This window comes from Sceloporus occidentalis, unplaced genomic scaffold (assembly GCF_023333645.1).
Source record: "Sceloporus occidentalis isolate IW3139 unplaced genomic scaffold, rSceOcc1.0.p SCAF_55, whole genome shotgun sequence".
NCBI classification, from domain to species: domain Eukaryota; kingdom Metazoa; phylum Chordata; class Lepidosauria; order Squamata; family Phrynosomatidae; genus Sceloporus; species Sceloporus occidentalis.
The window spans coordinates 5,325,041-5,345,069 of NW_028317035.1; the positions used below are offsets into that span (position 1 = coordinate 5,325,041).

Sequence of the window (20,029 nt, forward strand, 5' to 3'; positions counted from 1 at the left end):
CAATATTAACATTGCCATTAAAACGCATTGGGCACACTGGACAGTTGCCCAGGGGCCCAGAGTTCTAGGGATTCCGTATAGTGAATCACATCGCTGCCAGCAATATGATTCACTGCGAAGTCCCTACAAAAACAGTAGCGTTTCTATCAGGGAATGGGCGAGCAAAGAGGCTGCCTCCCCTGGGCCGGTATTCATAGGAATTGCTGAGGCAGCTGCACGATTGTGCTGTCCCCAACCAGTCCTGCTCATCAGGTGCCCCCGTGGGCAGTGCCCGCCCAATGAGCAGGGCTGGTTAGGGCGATCACAATGACCTCAGCTTCCTGCTCCCTAATCACTACGCACCGGGAAATTTTGCAGAGCGCCAGTATATGACGTCACCCTGGTGCTCTGCATCAATAGCCGATGCATAGTTATGAGGGAGCACTAAAGCAGAAGCCAGGGGTCACAGACCTCGCACTCCCATGACAGGATGGAGGCTAGAAGATGATGGAGGATGATGAAGATAAGAAAGATAAGAAAAGTAAGAGATGGGGAGAAAGGGGTGTAATGGCTGTGTATATGTGTGTGTGTTAGTAAGCTAGCGTGTGTGTGTGGGCAGTGTGTGTAAGGGCAGTGTTTGTGTATATATGTGTGTTTATGGGCACGTGTGTGTAAGGGCTGTGTGTGTATATGCGTGTTTATGGGCACATGTGTGTAAGGGCAGTGTATGTGTATATGCGTGTTAATGGGCAGGTGTGTATAAAGGCAGTGTGTAAGGGCAGTGCATGTGTATATATATGTGTGTGTTTGTAAGCTGGTGTGTATGGGCAGTGTATGTGTATTGGCAGTGTGTGTGTGTGTAAGAGCATTATAGGTATTTGTATGTTTGCAAGCTGGTGTGTGTGTGTAAAGGTGGGGTTGTGTAAGGGCAGTGTATGTGTATATATGAGCTTATGGGCAGGTGTCTGTGAAGGCAGTGTGTAAGGGCAGTGTATGTGTATGTTTATGGACAGTTGTGTGTAAGGGCAGTGTATGCGTATAAGCGTGTTAATGGGAAGTTGTGTGTAAAGGCAGCGTGTATGTGTAAATGTGTGTGTAAGGGCAGTGTAAATAAAATAACCTCTGTAAAAAAATAGCTGGGGGGCACAATTTTCCATTCCCCAGATAACTGATACAACAATAAACATCACCATACCTGTAAGGTGCCAATAACCTTACAAAACCAACAGTAGAGGCATACCGGGACACCCCTACACCCCCAGGTTCTGAGCCACAGACCAGCTCTAAACCTACCATACCAAACAACAACACCAACCAATCAACCATAACCAACCAAAACATCCCAATTCTACTCCCCACCTTACCAATCCAGCCCCGCTGCTGTGACAAAGGGAAGCCAGAGCAAAACCAAAATTCAGGGAGGGAGGGTGGGACAAAAGCAGGTAAGAAGCTCAAATTAAATGTGACCATTACCTAAAATGTCCACCCATTTATAGTACTCAAAAAGACCCCACCTACTAAACCCTGTAACCAACCTCAGACCTAGTAACATAATAAAGCTCTCTTCCTAGCTCTGTCAAGGCCTGCTCAGCTAAGCTGCGCTGCTCCGCTGGCTACAGGATGTTGCTCTTGATTCTCTCTATTTTGTTGGTTAGCAATGTCTTGAGCATCCAAAAGGGGAGAGAGATGCTAATGGATAGATGCAGTGGCGTCAGAAGGGGGGCCAGAGGGGGCCATGGCCCCCCTACATCATGCTGTGCCCCCCGTGTGCCCCCCAATTGAAATGCTTTTTTTTTTTTTTGTAATAGCGGAGGAGAGAGGAGCCGAGCAATCGCTGATGAATACGTTTTCAGCAACCGTTCGGTGCCTTTCACTCTTCTCCGCAAGGCCTCTGCATTGGTCACGGTGCCGAACAGGGAGACAGAAGCCTTGTGATCCCACTGCTGGACTTCTACAAGGTAAGTGAACTTTAAAGGGGGGAGAGGGTAGAAAGTAAGGAGGGGGTAGATAAGGAGTGAGAGGGGGTACATAGGGAGGGAGAGGGGGTACATAGGGAGAAAGGAGGGTGGCAAGAATATTGAAATAAAGAGTCAGAATGAGAGAGAGAATGAATGGATTAATGTGTAGATGCATTAATGAATATGTGTAAATAATTTGTGTGAAAGAATAAATGATTGTGTGAATGAAAGTGAATTAGTAAGTGACTGTAAAAGTGTTTGTGAATCATAGGTGTATTATTGATTTGTCAAAAAAGCAAAGATGGTATAAGCAGGGTGTTTAAGCACTGGTGACAAAGATGGCACAGGTAACGTGTTTATGGGACAAAAATGACGTACGCTCAGCTGTTTGGGGACAATGTTGACTCATGCTGGGCTATTTGGGACAATGATGGCACCAATATTAATATATTTCGGCAGCAGGGTCTAATATTAATATATATCAGCAGCAGGGGCTAATATTAATATATATCGGCAGCAGGGGGGTAATATTTATACATATATTAGCAGCAGGGGCTAATATTAACATATTATTATTATTATTATTATTATTATTATCTTTTATTTATATAGCGCCAACAGTTTACGCAGCGCTTAATACAATACATAAATTCAAGGGATATGACAAGACAAGAATTGACAGACTAAGACAAACCGATACATTTGGTGGAGAGAGCCCTGCTCGCAAGCTTACAATCTAGAGGGAAAATGGGGTGATAAACATAAGGCATAGAGAAAGGGTGAGAGGTATTGTGGGGGTATCAATGACAAGGATGTTCTAGCAGCTAAGATGGTATGCTTCTCTGAAGAAGTGGGTTTTTAGATGTTTCTTGAATGTCGGGAGGGAGGGTGAATTCTGAAGGTTCCTTGGGAGCAGATTCCAGAGATATGGGGCAGCTCGAGTGAAATCTTGTAGACGGGAAAAGGAAGAGGTGATGAGTGAGGAGGAGAGCCTTAGCCCATGGGAGGAACGTAGGGATCGAGTAGGAGAGCATTTGCTAATGAGGTCAGAAATGTACGGAGGAGCGGTATTGTGGATGGCCTTATATGTCAGTACCAGGATCTTAAATTTAATTCTAAAGGTAATCGGAAGCCAGTGGAGGGTTTCACAGAGGGGGGAAGCAGAAGAGGAGCGACGTGCAAGGAAGATGAGCCTAGCAGCGGCATTAAGGATAGACTGTAGTGGAGAGAGTCGAGACAGTGGAATGCCAACCAGAAGAGTGTTGCAGTAGTCAAGACAGGAAATGATAAGTGAATGAACCAGAGTTTTTGTGGATTCTTGGGTGAGGAATGGGCGGATACGAGAGATGTTTTTTAGGTGCAGGCGGCAGGATCTGGCGAGGGACTGAATGTGAGGGATGAAGGAGAGGTTTGAGTCAAGGATGACCCCAAGGCATCGGGCCTGGTTAGTAGGAGAGATTGTTGTGTTGTTAATGGTGATAGAGAATTCAGGTAGTGGAGTGGAGATGGAGGGAGGGAAGATAATGAGTTCCGTTTTAGAAAGATTAAGTTTCAGGTAGTGTTGTGACATCCATGAAGAAATAGTAGACAAGCAGCTGGTGATCCGGGACATGAGAGATGGAGAGAGATCAGGAGGAGACAGGTAGATTTGGGTATCATCTGCATATAGATGATACTGGAGGCCAAATGAGTTGATTAGTTTGCCAAGAGAGGAAGTATAAAGAGAGAACAGCAGAGGGCCAAGGACTGAACCTTGGGGGACACCAACCGAAAGTGGAAGGGGCGAAGATGTGTTGCCTGAGAAGTTGACAGAGAAGGAACGGTTAGACAGATATGAGGAGATCCAGGAGAGAGCTGTATCTCGAATGCCCATAGAAGCAAGTGAGTCAAGAAGAAGGTGGTGATCAACAGTATCGAAAGCAGCAGAGAGATCCAGTAGAATTAGAATAGAGTAGTGACCTTTAGCTTTGGCAGAGAGCAAGTCATTGGAGACTTTTGTTAGAGCTGTTTCAGTAGAGACATATATTGGCAGCAGGGTCTAATATTAATATATATCAGCAGCAGGGGCTAATATTAATATATATCGGCAGCAGGGGCTAATATTTATACATATATTGGCAGCAGGGGCTAATATTAACATATATTGGCAGCAGGGGCTAATATTAATATTTTTTGGCAGCAGGGTCTAGTATTTATATTCATACTGGCAGCATGGTCTAATATTTATATATATATATATCGGCAGCAGGGGCTAATATTAATATATATTGGCTGCAGGGGCTTATATTTGAATATATTGGCTGCAGGGACTAATACCGTATTTGCAAATGCTCTGAAAAATACCCCTCGTCTTATAATCGAGGTCGTCTTCTAATCAGACCTCAAAAAAATGTCCGCTGGGGCCAGGCTGCTTACCGGTGCTCGTCTACTAGCAGCAGGAGAACAGGAAGCTAGCAGAGTGTCACATAACTCTGCCTCCCCACTCCTTCCTCTGGGGGCGGGGCCAGAGAAGTTGCTCGCACAGCCGGGCCCCTGCAGAAGTCTTCGAGTGAGAGATCTGCAGTTCAGGTAAGGGGGTGGGGGAGGGTTTTTGAGCAGGTATGTGTGATTAATGGAATGAATGATTATTTAAATGTTTGTGAATGAGTGTGTGTGTACTCACACTCCTATCATCCCCAGGTTCCAGCATGTACTGTCTGCCTTGGCTTGATAGGAGTGTGATTGCTGTTAGCAGTTATATATATATATATATATATACCTCCAGAGATGTCTTACACCCTGCTATATGCCACTCTGTCCCATGATATGCCTTTTAACCCCCTATATGCCACTCTTGCATATAGGGGGTTAAAAGGCATATCATGGGACAGAGTGGCATATAGGAGGGTATAAGACATCTCTGGAGGCAGAATGGCATATAGAGGGTTAAAAGGCACATCATGGGGCAGAGTGGCAAATAGGGGTATAAGGCATTTCTGGGGGCAGAGTGGCAACCCTGGGGGCAGATGTGCATAACTGGGGGGGGGCAGGTTGGCAAATAAAAGGAAATAAAAAATATATATTTTTCTCAATCATAGCTTTTATTAAATATGAAAAAATAGTTTACATGAATTAATATTTACTAGTAAAACTTTTTTTCCTATAGGGTAGTCTTATATTCAGGTTTTTGTTTTTTTCCTAAATTAATATTTAGATTTTGGGGGGTCGTCTTATAATCGAGCAAATACAGTATATATCGGCAGTAGGGGCTAATATTAATATATATTGGCAGCAGGGTCCAATATTAATATATATCGGCAGCAGGATATAATTTTTATGTATATCGGCAGCAGGGTATAATATAAGTATATATCCGCAGCAGGGGTTAATATTAATATATATCGGAAGCAGGGTGTAATATTTTGTATACATCGGCAGCAGGGTCTAATATTTATATATAAATATATCGTCAGCACGGGCTAATAATAAAGAATGAAAAATAACTAAGTACGTCTAACGTGCATTTTTATATATATAGTGTATATATATATATATATATATAGTGTATATGTACCGTTTTATAATCGGCCCCCCTACTTTGGTCCCTGGCCCCCCATGTGCCCCCCCTAAATATGAAAGCTGGAGACGCCACTGGTAATTGTGACGGGACCGACCTGTACCCCGACTGGGTACTCCCGCCAATCGTTACTTCCTCCTGACAGGACACCAACAAGTAACCCCTTCAGCGCCGGGCAGAACCAGCGTTGTAGATAGAAGGGGGGACGTCGCTGCACCGTAGCTGCATTGGCACTGTGGCCATCCGAAGCTTAGCTACACAGCGAGGCTACAGCCCACCCCAAACATCAGGCAACACTCATGTTGAGGTGAAAACAGGACTCCTTTATTAAAGACAAATACAGAGTTATATATACACAAGTATAAAAGGGGCAAGACAAATATCACATGATCTAATTACCATGTCAGGAAGGAAGTAATTAGATCAAATCCTGCAACACAATATCTGGGGGAAGGACAGGATGACACGAGACATAAATAATTACATTAACTGGGGACGTAGACGTGGAATGACGATAGACATATAATTGGCTTGAGACAGACAATGGCCAGGACACAGGGATAACAGGAGCTCACAGGATTAACAGCTACCTGTTATGTAATTGATAATTAGGTATGCAACTGTGACACCTAGTCATACCTACAGGGGGTCTTAAGACAAGGGCTAACTCACACAAAAACAGGGGAAACACTTCACACCTATACAATTAACAAGACAATCAGCCTTCTTCCTACCACAGGATGTCCAGCTGGCATTACAGTTTTGAGACACTGAGTGCTAAAACATGGGGAACATCAGCAGAAACTGAACCCCTGTATCCACACACAGAAGTCTCTACAAGGCCTGGGCCCATAGTCGATAGGGAGGAGGCTGGCTCTCAGGCCTCTCCAGGGACCCCAGTGATGGAGGGTTCTGTCACAGTAACAAACAATGCATTCAATGTGTTGCACTGTAGCAGCAGGTGACTCCATTAACGTAAAAAATGCATCATGCAGGGCAAAATATTTTTTAAGCTTTTCAACTTTTTGATTAAATTTCACATCATATACAGAAAATGACATAGAAATCTAAGTAGAAAATGTGTGTAAAGTATACGTTAGCCATACATTTTTGTGTATATAGGTAAATTTGCACATCACCAATAAGCAGCAAGTAAAACATAAATAAAATTGGAAAGAAAAGAGCTAGGCCAGTTTGGATTAGTTGGTGTAGTAAGGGTCCTATGAGCAATATCTCTAATCTTACAGTCTAAGATTTCTTTATAATACTCATATAGATCTCCAATCTGAATTTTTCCAATTTCTGGCTATGCAAAGTTTTATGGCCATCAGAATCAGAATGATTAAGCCTTTTCTCTGAGCTTTATTATGTAACAAGTCTGTAACACGTATATAAGTCAAGATGGGGAAGAAACAGTTACAAATCAAATAGTAGGAGTCTTTAAAGGCCTGGACAATTCAGACCTCTTTGGGATTAGGTCTTCATATTCCCACTATATGTGGTAAATGGAGTTTATGGATCTTAGTGGGAAAATTACTTTGGGGCACCAATTTCAATGCAGCTCTGGAGAAAACATTTTACGTGTATGGTAATCCATATTTTCTGGAAACAATCCCATAATCAAAACTTCTGTCCCTAATGTGTATTTTTCCTCATTATTAAGAAACCTCAAAGCAAAAAAAACATTTTTTTTGGAATTCCACAAGCCATAATTTACACACACAGTGGGAGCACCTTCAAAAATGTTCCCACACCAATAGTACTACTATGCGAAAGAGGTCCAAGAGCTTTTCACTCAGTCTGTTTTATGATACAAGCACACTTGAAAAATAATTGGCTATTTACATCACTTGCATTGCCTTTGCCTTTGCTGGGAGCCCTGGAGCTTGACGTCAAAGAGTCTATGGAGAGAAAGTTCCTGTCCTACCACACTACATTTTCCATGAAGATACAGAAGGGGTGCCGTTTGAGGCTTGGCACTTAATATGCTGTGTAAAGGATGTTTTATGGTTTCTCATAAACTGCCTGGTCCAAGACTGCTGCAGGCTCACATACAGCCTGCTAAGGGACTTGTAAGTGTCTGTAACGAAAATGCTGCCAATAGGAGTCCAATATGCAGAATATAGTCCACAGAGACAATAGTAAACAGTGGAAAGCCAGGTCATGGTTCCAAAGGTCAAGAGACAGGCAGAGGTCAAACCAGGACATGGAACAAAAGTAGCAAATGTACACTCAGGAGATGCACATTGGTAGCTACAGTATACTTGAGTGCCAGGGTGAGAAGTCGGAAGCTATTTATATGGCTCTCCAGTGTGCTGCCTACCTACTTGAGCCCACAGAGAGCAAAAATCAAGAGACACATGTTGGCACCCGATGCCCACATCGAGAGGACTGGCATCCCTCCGCACTTCCCCCTCCAAAGATGCACAGGTGGATGAAGTTGCAAGGTTATGTGATTTACAGGACTAGCCCCTCAACCATCCTGGCCCACACCCCTGTCCCAGTGATGTCTTTACCTGTGGGGCGCGTCCCAGTCGAGTCCGCAGTTAGCATCTCAGGTTCAATAAAAGGCGATGTGCCCCTTTCGGAAATGGAGCACCAGATTTTGACCTCACCTGCCTCCATAGCATAAATAGGACGGTTTGGTGATATCTACAATCTCCCTTGTACCCAGCCCATTATGCCGAGGGATCCGCCATCTGTACAAATCCAGGGGGACTTGACCAGGATATGTCACTGCCTGTCACAATACAACCCCATTCTCCCATGTTGTTTTCAACTGCTGTTTCTGGAAATGTTATTGTGCATTGCTATTACAATAATTCTGAAAGTATGTACAGCCCTGTGCTGCGACATAATACTTACCAAGGTACACAAATATTATGCTCTAGGTAAAAAGGGTTTTATTTGACATGAGAATGTTTTTTCCCAAATACAATAGTTTAACCCCTTCGTGACAAAGGCTGATTTTACTTTTTGTACCCTTCGTGACAATGGCAGTTTTAACATTTCTGCGCTGCTCGTGTTTAGCTGTAATTTTCTTCTTCCCCGTTTACTGAACCCACACACATTAGATATTGTTTTTTTCAGGACAAGAAGGGCTTTCTTTAGATGACATTGTTTTGATTGTATCATATTATTTACTATTAACCCCTTAGGGACCGGGCTCGTTTTTTCTTTTTGTACCCTGTGGGACCGAGGCTGTTTTAATACTTTTGTGGTGCTTGTGTTCAGCTGTAATTTTCTCCTCACCCATTTAGTGTACCCACATAAGTTATATATTGTTTTTTTCAGGACAAGATGGGCTTTATTATTTTGATCGTATCATCTTATTTACTATAAAAAAAATAAAAAAACCATGATGAAAAATTGAAAAAAAACAAATTTTATGACTTTTATTTGAAAAATCTTTTACTCACCTAAAAAAGCAAGTAAAAAAACTAGCTAAATAGATTCTACTACTTGTCCTGAGTTTAGAAATACCCAATGTTTTTATGTTTTTTTGCTGTTTTTTGTAAGTACAAGCAGCGTTTTATGATTTCCAAACCTTTTTTAAAAAACCTGGTCAGTCTGCCTCCATCTCCTCTTTGGAACATCTTTGAAGCCGGTTAACTCAATTTAACCCCGTCAAACCATATATTTTTGAAAACTAGACACCCCAGGGTATTCAAATTGCTGTTATTTTAACCCTTTCCATGCACCAATTATACAACTACACTTTGTCAAACTTTGTAATAGTAATTTGTTTTATTTATTTTTTTCACATAAATTGTACTTTAGTTATAGATATACAGGTTCTGGTATATGTCACTGTCAAACAACACCCCAATGTGTGTTCAGGAACATCTCCTGAGTGCAGTGATACCCGACATGCATGGGTTTGTCGTGTTGTTTGAGATTTAAAATGCCACATTTGGGAAGTGCGCTTTTTTTCTCCATTTTGGTCAGTCTGTACCTATGCCCTATCTTTGAGCTCGGCCACTCCAATTTACCCCATCAGCCATTTTTTTTTATATTAGACACCCCTTGGGTATTTGAAGTGCTTTTATTTTAACTCTTTGTTGAGATTTTTGAGAAATTTTTGCACTTGCTCAAAATAATAAACTTTATTTATTTTTTTTATTATTTTTTTTTAATACTTTTTTTTATATTTTTTTTACACATTTTGCTGGTACTGGATGGTTTATCTAGTGACATCACTGCATAATTATTTTTAAATGTTAGCACATTTTTTTTTATTATTTTTTGAATATTTTACTAATCACATTGTGATTAGAAAGCTGGGCTCGATTGACTTGCATGGTTGAGTGCAGTACCTGTATTCAACCTGCAAGTGGAGCCAGAGTTCTCTAGAGGGTCTGGAGACCATCTAGCGAACTCTTTCATCTTTATTGTTTTTTTCCCGGGCCGCCGCCATCTTGCTGGTGGCGAAGATCACCGGCAGCTGCGGCTGTGACCGCTCTCCGGAGCAGTCACAGCCAATCCAGAGGTAAGTGTTTGGTGTCGCTGGATGCCTCCTGATCGAGGCATTCCAGCTTTTAAAATGGGCGTACATTGTATGGCGGCTGTTGACGCCCCGGGGAGCGAAGGTAGTGATCGTTGATCACTTTCTAAGCTTATTTAATTTTTTGACGGTTCAGGACGCAATTTACCCCATCAAATCATATATTTTTGAAAACTAGACAGCCCAGGGTATTCCAAATGCTAGTATTTTAACCCTTTCCAAGCACTAATTCTACCATCAGCCTTTGTCAAACTTTATGGTAGTAATTTTTTTTGCATTTGTTTTTTCACACACATTTTACTTCAGGTATGGATAAACAGGTTCTGGTATATGTCACAATCACAAAACAATATGTGTTAAGCAACATCTCCTGAGTACAGCGATACCTCACATGAATGATTTTGCCTGGCTGTTTTGGGGCAAAAGGGCCACATTTGGGGCATGCGCATTTTCAATGTTGAACTTTGGCGTTTGGCGATCAACTGCCCATGTCCTATTTGGTACATCTTTGAGCCGGGCCATTTCAGTATGCCCAATAAAGCCATATATTTTTGAAAACTAGACACCCCAGGGTATTTCAAATGCTAGTATTTTAACTCTTTCCATGCACCATATCTACCACCAGTCTTTGTCAAACTTTATGGTAGTCATTTTTTTGCATTTGTTTTGTCACACACATTTTACTTCAGGTATGAATTAAAAGGTTCTCATATATGTCACTATCACAAAACACCCCAATATGTGTTCAGCAACATCTCCTGAGTACAGCGATACCTCACATGAATGATTTTGCCTGGCTGTTTGGGGGCAAAAGGGCCACATTTGGGCATGCGCATTTTTCAATGTTGAACTTTGGCATTTGGGGATCCACTGCCCATGCCCTATTTGGTACATCTTTGAGCCGGGCCATTTCAGTGTGCCCAACAAAACCATATATTTTTGAAAACTAGACACCCCAGGGTATTTTAAATGCTGGTATTTTAACTCTTTAAATGCACACATTTTGCCACCAGATTTTTTTCAAAGTTTGCAGTAGTATTTTTTTGTGTGTATTTTTCCCACACACACCTACTTTATGTATGAATTTACAGCTCCTGGTTTATGCCGCTGTCACACTACACCCCAATATGTGTTCAGCAACATCTCCTGAGTACAGTGATACCCCATATGCATGGGTTTGTCATTTTATGGGGGAACTAAAAGGCCACATTTGGTACGTGTGCATTTTTCTAATTGGAAATTAGATGTGTGGCCATCCTTCCCCCCGTGTTATTTGGGACATTGTTGAACCCGGCCAATTCATTTTACCCCATCAAATCATACATTTTTTTAAAGTAGACACCCCATGGGCATTTAATATGCCAGTATTTTAACTCTTTCCATGCGAGAATAGTTTTAAGCTAATATGCTAATTTTAGGACTTGCTCACAAAAATATATTTTTTATATATATATTTTATTATTTTTTTATTTTATTATTTTTTTTCAACTTGAAGGTTCCCCTGATAGTGACATCAGTGGGAAATTATTTTTACATTTTAATTTATTTTTACTAATCACACTGTGATTAGAAAGCTGGGCTCCATTGACTTGCATGGTTGAATGCAGTACCTGTATTCAACCTGCAAGTGGAGCCAGAGTTCTCTAGAGGGTCTGGAGACCATCTAGCGAACTTTTTCGTCTTTATTGTTTTTTTTCCCAGGCAGTCCATCCAGAGGTAAGTGTTTGGTGTCGCTGGATGCCTCCTGATCGAGGCATTCCAGCGACACCATTTAAGTTTAGGAGGTGATCGTTGATCGCCTCCTAAACGCTTTTAAAACGGGCGTCCGCCGCCATACAGTGTATGGCGGATGTTGACGCCCCGGGGACGGGCCAGAGATGGCCCCGAGTGCCGATTGTGGCGTTGCTGATTGCCTCGAGGTCGAGGCATTACAGCAACGCCGTTTGGGTGCAGAAAGCGAAAGTAGATCGCTTTCTGCACCCGTTTAAAGACGTGCCGGTCCTGGCATGTCAATTGTCATTAACGACTTGATTTTCGGTGACGGGACCGGCAATTGTCATCAAAGGGTTAAAAAAAAAAAAACGGCTGTTTACTTATTTGTGTCAGATTAACAAAAACCTATAATTACTTTTTTTTCTCAAATAGTTTTTATTGAAACGATGTGGAAAACATGACAAGGCTGAGGTATACATTTCACCAATGTCCAATACACAAGATATCAGCCAAGTCTCACAACAAAAGTAGTCTGTACCATTACTAGGGAGTATCAAGCAGGACAAGTGGTAGGGCAGACAGGAGCCACAAAGCTTGAGAACAGTGTGCAACGGTAAATCCAAACAATTACAGACCCTCCAGATCTCCTCCCAAAACCCTCGCAATTTTTCACAATCCCAATGAAGCAAATTAGCTCCACCACCACCACATTTGAGACACCTGTCATCCTCTTTATGTCCCATCAAGAACAATCTTAAACCTATAATTACTTGTATGTAGGTAGTGTGTACCATGCTCTGACACACAACTACCACCTAGACCCACCAAATAAGGACACGGAGACTGAATTTGGCCACAGCGCACTTTATAAACAAAACATCCACAACAACACTGTGTTGGCATAAATTAACATAAAGCATAAATTAACATAAACACACACAATAAACAACCAAACAACAGAAGTATAAATAACAATAAATACTAATATACAAATATACACAGCAACAACATTATAGAATTCAAACATATCCAACACAGTAACTGAAAATAACCCGTCCATGCCGGCCACTCCTGCAATGTGTGTGTTCCACTCCCACCACATGTGTGACCAATCCTGCCCGCTCCCGCCACATTTGTGGTCAATCCCACCCGCTCCCGCCACAAATGTGGCCAATCACGCCCACCTCCTTACCTGAACTGCAGATTTCCCGCGCAGTCCCACAAGGCTGCCTTCGAGTTGCTCCCCCACAGCGTCTCTTCTCTTGTTCCGCCAGGACTGCGGGACTGTGCGGCATTACCGGGACCCGCAGGTACAGTGTCTGACCGCCCGCTCCCGTCCACAACACCACCTGCAGGACCCGCATCGCAATGCAGTCCTCTACAGTTAAGTGTACTCAAACAGTGATTCCTAATATCTTCTATCAATGCCCTGCCCATTTGTATGTTGTGCGGCATTGCAAAGACTTTTGCGGAGTTGAATTATTAATAGCTGGGAAATTAATGGTGATTCTGAGCAGAAAATAAAACGTGTGCATGAAAAGAATGATACATGAGGTGATTTTGATCGTCTCCTTTATAATTATTATTATTGTTTTATATAGCGCCATCAAATTCCGTAGCGCTGTACAATGGGTAGACAGAACATAACAAGTAGCATGTAACATAACAAATTGACTAACAGAGACAACAGGTGAGGAGGGCCCTGCTCAAATGAGCTTACCTTTGAATTGTATGTAAATACCTTTAATTGTGCATAAGTGCTTTAGATAGCTACACAAACCGTGCATCTGCTCTTTCCCCTGCAGTATAATAATCTGTTCTGACGTTTTCCCCTTTCCCTTGACAAGTAGTGATTGGCAGTACTTAGATATACTTTATGACTCTTTGTCCTGTCAGCATGTCATAGTGTGTCGTAGTGGTACTACACACAACTGCCGCTGGTGTAGCACGGGAAGACCTTGGAACCCTCACGTGATGGATGGGGCTGGGAACTGGGATCACCTTATAGCAACTCCCCAGCCAATGACTTTAAATCACCCTGTGTACACCAAAAGCACTGAATGCATTCATTTAATTAAGGTATTTAACCTTTTTTTCCCCCCATCAATGCCTCTGAACCTTAATTAGGTAGTTGATTCCACTCATGAATATTAAAGGGTTAATTTCTCTTCAGGCCTCTGATATAGAGACGTGACAAGCAAGGTTTGACCAACGCCCCGCTGTCCCACACCCCTTCTGAGTCACTCGACATAACCCGTTCACCACCACAGCAAACTTGCTCAGCGAGTTAGGATACATGTTAAATCTTTAAAATCTCTGATTGGTAACACACTTGCCAGAAAGATATGATACATTATGGCGATGTTATTTTAACTGTACTGTTTATCACATATTTATTTATATATGTTCTGTGTGTGCCGTAATGGCATTCATATATGTGCATGTTATATTGCCATGGTTTTGCCATAAAGTATTGTGTATGTTGTATATGTTCCGGTTATTTCTTATTTCTATCATGTGTTGCTAAGTTGCCTTTTGTTATGATATTCTGAATTGTATTGTATCCCTGCAACACATATTGTTATGTTATGAGTCATTTATTGGTGCTTGTAAGTGTGTGTGTGCATGTATCATTTCTTTTTCTCCTCTATGTAGTTAGGCTGTTGATATATAAGGAGTGGTAACTGCAAAGCTGTCCTGCATGCCTTTATATCAGCTTGAAAATCAGGCTCCGCGAACTAAAGAAAAAGAAAAAAAAAAGAGTTCTTGCTTTCCAAATTGTCACCCTGTAGTTTTACCAATCACCCCACCCTTTTCTATATATCACAGAGATCGGCGGAACCCCTTCCCCCCATCACTCGAAGTTCTTAACAATAAAAAGATACATTGTTTATGCTAGGGTTATTGGGCTGCCAAGTTTACATGTTTTTCGGCACACACTCTGTGTGCTGTTTCTGTGGCTGTAGCAACAGGAAGTCAAAGCTGCACTGTGTCTCTGCCACTGGAACTGAAATAGAGTTTAAAATGTTAATAAGGCGGTCCCAGGGAAGTCCAGAACCCATATCACATTAATCATGTTAAATAAAGAGGGTGTGCTTTTTTATGTCATCTCTGATATCCCTAAGCCTGCAAAGAATGTGGGCCCCAGTCCCCACACCGTATCTGCATACCGTTGAAATAACCACCCCAATCACTGTTGGGTTTTTTTTCCTTGCCCCTCCTTAAACTGTCCGAGTTCCTCCCTTCATTCAGAAAGTCTTGCAGAACATCTCGGATTGTTTCTCTTTAGTGTATGTTACGGGTGTGGTGTGTCGGGGCGATTATTTCTTTAGGTAAAGTGTCAGTCGAGTCCCAGTGTGTACAAGTGTCCGTCACAGTCAGAGAAAGGAGAGGTGAAACCCATGGGCCACACAGGGGACAGCAAGGATGAACCTCTGGAAGCTCTCCTGCACATGGTCACACATCTACCTGCAGAACAGGTGTGTACCAATATATACACGAATGTATAGATTTGTATATGTGTGTTTAAAAAGGTACGATAGGCATAAATAGTTCTATAGGCCTCAATCATTTATGTATGACAGATGAGATGAGAGTCAGTATGAAGTAATGTGACCACATTCATATACACACATTAAGATGTGTAATTAATATGATTATGTACAATCTTATATGTGTATATGAATCTATGGAAATGCATACGCCATCTAGCCTAGTCTATATTATCACAAATGCGTACAATCCAGCTTGTTAAATTACTAGCCAGAAAATCAAAATACATTTCTCTATATGCTGTTACCTGCATAGCATTCATTTTCCTAACAGGTGACCGAACTAGAGGAAAGTTTGAGCTGTATATTAGTGTATATTTATACTAAAATATGCATGCATGTGCTTTTTTCTCTGGTCCTTCAGATAGTTTGAATGAAGTTTATTCATAGAGAAGTGAACTGTGGGTGAGCTGTGGGAGATGAAGAATTCCATCTCAGCACATCATCTATGAAAAATATATAGCAACTTAGAACTTCTCACAGGAGACACCTTCTGGGTTCAGCCCTTTACAATGTACATTTAATACAGCAATACAGTTCTTTTTATGTGACCACAACTCGCCATAACTCGGTGTTGAGTAAACTCCAGTATATTTACTTATTTTATTTCTACAGCACTAATAAACGTTGTACAGCTATTGTAAAGAAGAGGTAATGCAAATTATGATTAATCTGAACAATCAAAAAACAAACTGGTAGAAAAGGAGAGGGTAGTGCTTCACTTGTATGCTTGCATTTTAATATGTGGTGTAGTAGGAAGGCAGACTGGTTGGGCAAGGGTACTTAATTGCAGCAGAGGTCAAGTCTGTGGCCTGAGATATCAGAGCTGGAAGAGAACAGGGAGAAAAGCTTCATGTCAAGATCTTAGACACCAAGGAAGAATGAGGGTATTTTGGAAGAAAGGACACCAGGGAGGAATAGCAAGTGAGAGGGTAGAGCTGAAAGAGCATAGCATGTGTCTGTGTGTTTTATATGTATGTGTACTATTATTGTTATTAATATTATTACTATTATCATCTTTCATTTACATTGGCCACTTTCAAAGCGTATGACAAAACTAGAGTTGACAGACTGAGACAAACCAATAGATTAGGTAAAGAGGACCTCGCTCGTAACCTCACAATCTAAATACAGTATATAGACTCACATCATAGACTACTTAGATGGTAAGCTATACGGGAAAGGGACTTCCTTAACTAAAGTAGTTGTACCTATTGTACACCATTCAAAATATGACTATATACAGTATATATATACATTGGCATTATATTCACATTTTGAAAGGTGTAGAATAGGTACAACTACATATATACACATACAGATTAATGCATGCAATGACATTAGCAAATGTGTGCATAAATACAGTAGATCATACAATATGTTAAGTAATTTGCCACATTAAGTTAAAGTATAAAAATAATACACCCAATTAAGAACAGGAAATATTTCAAACAATCTCAAACATGAGCACTAATGAGATCATACATATCTAACCAAAGGATTGTCTGTATCGTTCTGACATCTATGAAAAATCTGTCACAAAACAAATACCACCTCAAAAATATCACCTATTCTTCTCAGCAGCCTGTAGCTCAACTCCAAACATTGTTTGGATTTCTTTTGTTCATCTCTAAAATTAACAGTGTGGTACATTGTATTGTACAGAACTAAAACTTTGTTACACGGGGTAAAAGGTAAGCTTTAGTGAGAAGCAGAAGTCATGTTGTAAGGCTATATAACACCATCGTATCCAGCAGAGCTGTGCATTGGGTAAAAAGGACATAACAAGTAGGGCATAGCATAGCAATTAGGAGGATTAAAAGGTGAGGAGGGTCCCGCTCAAATGAGGTTATAGTAAACATACCTTATAATTATATTACTATTGAAGGGATTTAGATCCTGTGCACGGACCTAGTTGCTCAAGATCTTATTTCAACTTTGTTCTGGTCACATAGAGTGCTTGTGTATCATAAGCAGAGGAATTGATCATATCAATTACAGATCTGTCTTTTTTATAGGAATCTATATGATAATGTTTGGCACAATCCACAGAGATTCCAGAGGATGCTGTGTTTATTGTTACACTTATTTATGTTTACAATCATTATTGTATGTTTTCTCCCGGTTGCTCAGGTTCGTCATGTTGCAGACTGGGTTAACAGATTGCGGGTATTGGCTTTGGGTGACTAGCCTAAGCAAAGGACCTCTAGGGCTATATTCTCTAAAATATTAGCAGTATCATGTGCTACATCAGGGAAACAGTGGGAGTTTGGGAAAATCATTGCGTAGCAGAGATGGTGGTGTAAGAAAGGGAGCCTTGGAAGCAAGGGGCAGAATTTGCAGTTGACTGCTGGCTCTAGGGATGGACTTAAAGCCCAGTGTTAAGGAAGGTGTGCATGACTATGTGTGGAGTTTAGCATAGATGTTAAAAATGGCCACACAGTGCCTTGCAAAATTATTCACCCCCTTGACATTTTTCCTTTTTTTGTTGCATTACATCTGGGAATTAAAATTATTTTTTTTATTGGGATTTCATGTAATGGACATATACAAAATAGTCCAAATTGGTGAAGGAAAATGAAGAAAAAAACTTTTCATTTTGTGGAACTTTTAAGAAAAGTGGTGCAAAACTCCACAGCAGAGATTCGAGTATCTGTCCATGGGACCACAAGACATACACTCTGCAGAGCTGGGCTTTTTTGGAAGAGTGACCAGAAGCCATTGCTTAAAGAAAAATCACCTTTGCTGATCACCAAAAGGAATGTGGGGGACTCCCCAAACATATGGAAAAGGTACTCTGGTCAGATGAGACTAAAATTAAGCATACCTCTCATCACCCCAAGAACACCATCCTCATTGACATTGAAACTACAATGACCCAAAACATACTGCTAAAGCAACACTCAGGTGGTTTAAGGGGAAACATTTAAATGACGTTGCAATGGCCCAGTCAAACCCCAGACCTCAATCTAATTGAGAATCTGTGGTATGACTTAAAGATTGCTGTACACCAGCAGAACCCATCCAACGTGAAGTCGCTGGAGCAGTATTGCCTTGAAGAATGGGCAAAAATCCCAGTGGCTAGATGTGTCAAGCTTATAGAGACGTACCCCAAAAGACTTGCAGCTGTAATTGCTGCAAAGGTGACTCTACAAAGTATTAAGTGGGGGTTGAATAGTTGTATCTCTTATATATATGTATATGCTATAAGCCTCCAAACATTAGCAATGATGGGAAACTTTTTTATACAATTCGTATAAACCCAACCAGAATGGATGCCTGTCTGAATCTGCTAATAACTAAAAATAAAGGGATTATCTCAAACATCCTAGTGAGAGAACACTTGTGAAATAGTGACCTTAACATGGTTTCTTTTGAGATTAATTAAAAAATGCAAATTGGTCATAACTCCACCAAGAAGGGCTAACTTTAACAGGCTAAGGGCACACATAGACTGGGATGGATTGTTTTTTGGGCAAAACACAGAAGTCAAGTGGAATACCTTTAGCCACACATTACAAAATTACACATATCAATGTATACCGTCGGGAAACAAATATAAAAGACGCAAAGTAAAACCAATGTGGCTTACTAGTATCATAAAACAAGAACTTGGCATTCAAACATTATAAAAACGAGGGATCAGCAACATCATTTATAAAGTACAAACCTGAAAAAGGTGATTAAAAATGGCTACATTGGAAAATGAGAAACTGATTGCTAAGAAGAGTAAAACAAATCCCAAACTATGTAAATGGGAAAAAAGCTAAAGGCAGAAAATGATGGTCTTTTAAAAAAAAAAAGAAAAAGTGCTTAAGCAATTAAACACTCTTAAGGTAGACAAGGCCCCATGGTATACACCCAAGAGTACTTAAGGAGCTAAGCCCAATTCTGGCCCGATCATTATTTCTTATCTTTAGGGATTCTTTCAGTTCAGGCATGGTGCCAATACACTGGAACACGGCAGATATGGTGCCCATATTTAAAAAGGGACCAAAATCTCAGCCAGGCAACTACAGGCCAGTGACCTTAAAATCTGTAGTGAGAAAATGATTTAAAGCGTTGCTAAGGGTGTACATTCAATAATACATATTGAATCAAAATATAATTACTAAAAGTCAACATGGTTTTGTGAAAGACCGGTCTTGTCAAACCAACTTAATAGCATTCTATGAACAAGTCAGTAAAACTATAAATCTAGGTGCGGCAGTAGATGTGATCTTTTTAGACTTTGTGAAATCATATTTTACGGTTCCACAAAAAAGCTTGCTGTACAAATTGTCATAAATAAGCTTAGGGGCAAATGTATGTACTTGGATTGCAAATTGGCAACAAGATAGAATGCAAACTCTCAAACTGGACCAAAGTATTAAGTGGAGATCCTCAGGGTTCTGTCCTGGGGCCTCTTCTTTTTAATTTGTTTATAAATAATCTCCCATATTGCATTAAGAGCCATGTCTCAGTGTTTGCTGATGATACAAAATTAGGTAGGTTAATAAAGTCTAAGCTTAATGTTACTTCTCTGCAGAAAGGATTTAGACAGAGTAGTGGACTGAGCTGGCAAGTGGCAAATGAGGTCCAATACATACAAATGTAAAGTTATGCATTATAGGAAAAGTATAACAATGCAACATATAATTTAAATGGTATCTCCCTGTGAAAAACTACTAATGAGACGGATTTAGGAATAATTAGAGACAACAGCAACAGTGCACAATGCCAGTCAGCAGTTGCAAAGGGCGAATAAGATATCAATATGTATAAAACA

At 40.8% G+C, this 20,029-nt stretch overlaps 1 protein-coding gene across 1 annotated transcript in view; it reads left to right on the forward strand.

The window, feature by feature from the left end:
• Window positions 1-483: 483 nt before the first annotated feature.
• LOC149287973 (membrane-bound glycerophospholipid O-acyltransferase 2-like) overlaps window positions 484-20,029 on the forward strand; it is a 30,264-nt gene continuing 10,718 nt past the window's right edge. Inside the window, exons 1-2 of the mRNA XM_089492304.1 lie at window positions 484-520; window positions 1,788-1,937. Of these exons, the coding sequence (XP_089348430.1) occupies window positions 484-520; window positions 1,788-1,937 (187 nt within the window). The remainder of the gene's footprint in view (window positions 521-1,787; window positions 1,938-20,029) is intronic.